This window comes from Triticum aestivum, chromosome 2D, assembly GCF_018294505.1.
Source record: "Triticum aestivum cultivar Chinese Spring chromosome 2D, IWGSC CS RefSeq v2.1, whole genome shotgun sequence".
Classification (NCBI taxonomy): Eukaryota; Viridiplantae; Streptophyta; class Magnoliopsida; order Poales; family Poaceae; genus Triticum; species Triticum aestivum.
The window spans coordinates 527,429,626-527,435,025 of record NC_057799.1 but is presented as its reverse complement, the minus strand read 5'-3'; the positions used below and the strand labels follow the sequence as shown (position 1 = coordinate 527,435,025).

Sequence of the window (5,400 nt, the reverse complement as noted above, 5' to 3'; positions counted from 1 at the left end):
GGTGGAGAAGCTGCGACCAGCCAGCGAGAAGTTACACCCCAAACCATCAAGCGGTAGGCAAGCACGAGCGACCTAGAGGCGAGCGTGGGTGGCACGGGCTGCCGACGAGCATGGGTGGCCGACAAGCGCATACAGTCGAGGACAAGCGCAGAGTCCACCATGACGGCGGCAAGTTGCGAGCTGCGGCGAGGGTGGTGGCCAGAGGGAGGGTGATGGGGCAAGGGGCGTTGACCATGTTGAGTGAGCGTTGAGGCCCATGTTGTGTTGAACCAAATCTTCGAGTGGAGTGGCGTAGTAAGGGCATCTCCAATGCCGACTTGTAAATTTCTCCGGTATATGTCCGTTTTTATGCCCGAACATGGTCCGCGGACATGATACGTGAGGGAGCAATTCAATGCTAATTACAAAGTATCCGACTGGAAGAAAAAAAAGTATGTGAAGACCATGCATGTGGTGGGATATTTGTGGTTTAGTATCCGGTTGGGAGGAGAGAGAGAGAGAAGAGGGAGACCATGCATATACGGATGGGAGGAGAGATAGAAGAGAGGGACCATGCATATGATTGGTCAATTGCATGTCCTCCGGCAAATCTCTCCCACATTTGTCTCTAAAATGCCGGAATTTGGATGCCCGGACAGCTTCACGGATGGATACAGGTCCCCATTGAATTGCAAAAGTAAACAAAAGTTCTGGGGACACCACATGCGGGAGTTTTGCGGGTCTCCGTTGGAGATGCCCTAAACACTACGAATTCTATTATGGGGTTCAACACATATGCCTTGTAACCGGTTCTATCTATCCTGTCTTAATGGTGATTTTTGTTCCAGCTACACCGTCATGATAACCAAATCAGAGGGCTCGCTATCAAAATCTTTTAAATTTCACAACAAAATCAATTAAACTAGGTTTTGTCAGACATAAAGCTGACTGGCTGAAAGTCAGCTAAAGAAAGCAAGCTCCAAAGCATTCCATGATCCATCACAGCCAAGCAGGCCCCGACAAGCAATCATTGTTAGAACGTTCATCCCTACGAAGATGAGTTGTTCTCTTTGGCAGCTCACGCAGTTGGACACAAGTCATCATAAGACCCAAAATAGCAACATGCGTTTCTAGACAGTCAACATTCATCAGGAATCCATCACAGGCAAGCAACAACAACGGAAGCTCCTAACATTGCAACGTGCGTTTGGAAAGAAGGAGAGTTCACTCATTGAGGTTTCCAAACAGGACAGCCAGCATTCATCATAAATCCATGAACAGTGCAAATCTTCTCAATTTCCTCTCTTGAAAAATAAATCTTCGCAGCTCTGTTTCCTTTCAAAACATTACAAGCATAACCGAAACCTGCATGAGTGAATGGCAAAGCTCATTGACTTGATGAGGGACTGAACCATAGGAATTAGCATTGCTATGACTTCAGTCAAAGTTCTAACTAACACACAGAATTCATGGTTCACATCTTTATGACCTCATTCATGGTACCACAAGCAAACATGATCATCTTCATGACAGAGGGTTGCCAAATATTCAAACAATTAGGTGCATTATAAGAGTCTGCAAAATAATCCAAGATAATCAAGACAAGTTATCTTGCACAACCATTAACACAGATTTACGGCAGACAGCTACATCATGCCCATAATAAAGCTTTGATCGGTACGTTTCAAAATAATCAAAGAGAAGTTGGAAAGACCAGCAGATCACATCTTCTTACCTTTAGCTGAAGCTGGAACCTGTGCACACAAAATTTGAACTTGTAAAAGTATTCAAACAACACAATCAACTCGGGACATCGTTATCGAAATATATGGGATATTTTGCAGAATATGATAGTTCATTTCGACCATCAGACAGCTTTTTACATAAAAATGGAAAGTTTTCATGGGCAAGGGCACCCATACAGAGCAGGAACCATAGCTCAAGTGAAGAATAAGATATTCAGACGGTAGTTTTCATAAGTGCAATCCGAATGGCAGCAAATTCAATCAAAATGAGTGTCAATATTGTAAATTTAACCCAAACTGATATGGTGTAATTTTGGATAGGTTTTACCAGTTAGATAAATGTACTACACTATTTTTCACGAATGTAGTTTCTATGTTTCTTCCACATACATTCAAATAAATAATTAGTTATTTCAAGCTTGAGGTTCTCTTTTGCCCCGTTTATAAGTAAAACTACACTGTTTTTCACGAATGTAGTTTCTATGTTTCTTCCACATACATTCAAATAAATAATTAGTTATTTCAAGTTTGAGGTTCTCTTTTGCCCCGTTCATAAGTAAAACTACACTGTTTTTCACGAATGTAGTTTCTATGTTTCTTCCACATACATTCAAATAAATAATTAGTTATTTTAAGTTTGAGGTTCTCTTTTGCCCCGTTTATAAGTAAAACATGCAAAGGAAAATAGCGTAAACAGAAGAAGCATACACAATTCGATACTTTTAACTCACATCCAGGTCAGGAACTTGTATTGGCTTGTCGGATATTGATTTTTTCCAGTGATATGCCACAAGCACTTAGGATCTTGAGAATTTTGTTAATTCTTCCATCAACCTTTAAAGATTTGATTTCAACCATTTTAAGATGGTCAGATGAAAATGTTCCTTCCAACAAATTGTTATCTCCTTCTGTCACCATTGAAGAATCAAATTCCTACAACAGACAAATCATACTGAGTCAAACAGCCATGTGACGTAATTTTGATAACACACAGCTATCCATCCACAAAAGATATACCTCAATAAATCTAAGAGTAACCTTCTCAAGATTTGGCGAGTGTTGGATAAAATGAATCACAGCACTGAGGTCAGCATGCAAACACCAGTCGTCGAGTATCAAAGTCTTTAACATGGGAAATGTCGGGCGCCACTTCAAATCTCTTTGAAAAATGAACTACACAACATGCAAATAATCGAGATTGAGTAAGCCTGCTAGATCATTTATGTAGAGAATGAGACCAATCATTTCGGTAGAGAACTAGAGATTGAAATTTCCATAGTAACTAGAAACAAATAATGGAAAAAATTGTAGCATGTATATATTTTGTGTGTCATTGTCATAGTAAAGGTACCATTTTGGAATTAGTAGAAGCTAGTGACAATTATCAAATAACAAAAAGGTCAGATCATGAGGGGATTCCTGAACCAGTTTCGAGTAACTACATAGATTGAAGACAATGAATGTGACTGGCTGACTGCACTAAATTTTGACTGAATTATGATGTTGGTTGATAATTTCTGGTACGGAAATAAGTATGACAGTTTGAGAGCATAAACTGGGTACATGCATGTTAGCTGATGGTATAGTTCTTGATATAACATTAGAAGACAAAATAAAGGGGCTGCAAGCATACATACCGCATCATTATAGGAAGCTAACAACTCTAAGTGTTTGGCTCGAGACAAACCCTGGAAGAAGTAGCTACTTCCGCGTTGAGCAATGAACTCAAAATGAAAACGACAACCAAAGCATGGATCCTCATCAAGACAGCCTGACGCAGGACACCGATCCTCAGAAAACTCCCCAAGATCAACAACCGCCGTTTCCAATGATGGCAAGCTTTCAAGTAATGGAACTCTACCAGCACAATTAATTAATTCCAAGCGAACAAGATTCGGTAAGGTTATTTGAGTACGATACCGCATGGAGAGTTCACAGCAGACCGTACTCAGCTGTCGCAAGGATGGAGACAACATTTCAGCAGCATGTGTAACGCACTGCTCCATCTTAAGGTCCACTAGCACTGGACAGCCCGAAAAATCAAGAGCGCAGCGGACGCAAAGGAGCTCTAGCCTAGTGAGGTGCTGGGAGAGTAGAGGCTCTGGATATTCAGATAGTTGCTCGGGAAACATGCGGAAGTTGGGGTTGGTGTCCGTGAAACTGCACCGAAGGACCCGTACATTGCAGTCTAAAGCAGACTGCAGGCTCCACCGATACACATGCTGAAAGGACGAGATGGAGTTGAAATCAAACTCCCTGTCGTCCAGATCGAACTCACATGACTCCAGTGGGCAGTTTGAGTGGCGACGGAGGAAGAGCAGGCGGTCTACGAACTGATTGAACTTGTCGGCGCTCCCGAAGTCCCCGAGGCGGTGATGCGGAGACCGGGCGCAGAGGTCCAAAAGTGGCGCCAGCGTGGGGAGAGCACGCACGTCCGCACCGCCTCGTGCGCCGGCAGGAACGAGATGACGATGGGAAGTACGTCGTCCAGGAGGTCGTCCATCTCCGCCGCGGACGGCGCTTCGCTGTTCTTGAGCTGCTTCCTAGGGAGCATTCCGTCGAGCAGGTGGGGCGCGTCCTCGCTAAAGAGCACGGACAGCCAAGGCAAAAGGTTGAGATAAGTGGAAGGCCGGAAGATGGAAATGCCGGAGAGCGAGGTAGTCAGACAGGAGAGGAAGGGAGGAGCCGGTCACCTGCGTCGCGTTGGTCTTCGCCGGTTCGCTCGCCGGAGGATGGCAGACTAGAATCGCGACGGGGTCCTCGGGTCCGTCGGGAGAGAGGAGGGCCTGTGAATGACGAGGCGAATGGATGGGCCTGTAGGCCGATGTTAGTCTGCGTTGGGCTAGCCAAGGATTTGCCGGCATTCTGAGGCTGTTTTCCATACACACACAAAGAGGTACTCCCTCAGTCCCGAAATATAAGAACCTAAAACCTAAAAAAAACACGCGCACCATCTAACAAAACCGGGCGGCCGCGTCCTAGCCGCACGATCGCGCCACGGATCACGCCCCCGTCTGCCAGGTGCCACCTGGTCTGATTGCCCCCGCCCGCGGTCGTGGGGCGGTTTTGTTCCCATCTGGACGTGGGGGAGGCCCACCTGTAAGCGATAGAAGAGGGAGTAGTGGGGGTCGTGGGCGGCGGTTTCGAAATCTGTGCATGAAATCCCTCGCCCGCAGCGGTGCTCTCTCCCCATTCCATCTTCGTCTTCGTCCTCGCCAGCCTCTCCATCGAACGGGCGCGATACGGGGGAGTCGCGGCGGAGTGCTCAGGACGACGACGGCTTGCGGGTGGTTCTCCGCGCGGGGAATCGCTGCTGCTCCTCGGCGTCGGAGGTATGCTCGCCTGCGACTTCTCCATGCTTCTCCTCCCTCTTTCTGTCTCGCGGAGCGCGGATGCGCCGATATGTGAGGGGAATGCTTTCTAGGGTTCGGGAATGGCGAACTACCCCTGCTTATGCTCGATTCTGGTCATGTTGAGTTCATTTCTCCTCTCTGGTAGCACGCACCCAACGGTGGTCGGGATCTACAAGGACGCGTCTAGTGGGGTTGTTCAGGGCACGGGTGGCTGGCCAGGGCCAAGGTGTAGTTGGCTAGGGCACGGGGTAGTCGATAGGTAGCAGGGAATGCACGTCCACGGCGCCCGTTGCGATTTTAGGGCGATTGGCTGTTTAGTTCCT

General features: G+C 46.5%; 1 protein-coding gene across 1 annotated transcript; it reads right to left on the bottom strand.

Annotated features, from left to right (window-relative positions):
• Positions 1-872: 872 nt before the first annotated feature.
• On the bottom strand, positions 873-4,588 carry LOC123055888 (uncharacterized). The gene is made up of 5 exons (XM_044479707.1): positions 4,418-4,588; positions 3,362-4,267; positions 2,742-2,897; positions 2,456-2,657; positions 873-1,344 (listed from the first exon to the last, which is right to left on the bottom strand). The coding sequence occupies exons 1-4, from the start codon at positions 4,586-4,588 to the stop codon at positions 2,463-2,465; spliced, it is 1,428 nt and encodes a 475-aa protein (XP_044335642.1). The 3' UTR covers positions 873-1,344; positions 2,456-2,462.
• Positions 4,589-5,400: the final 812 nt, after the last annotated feature.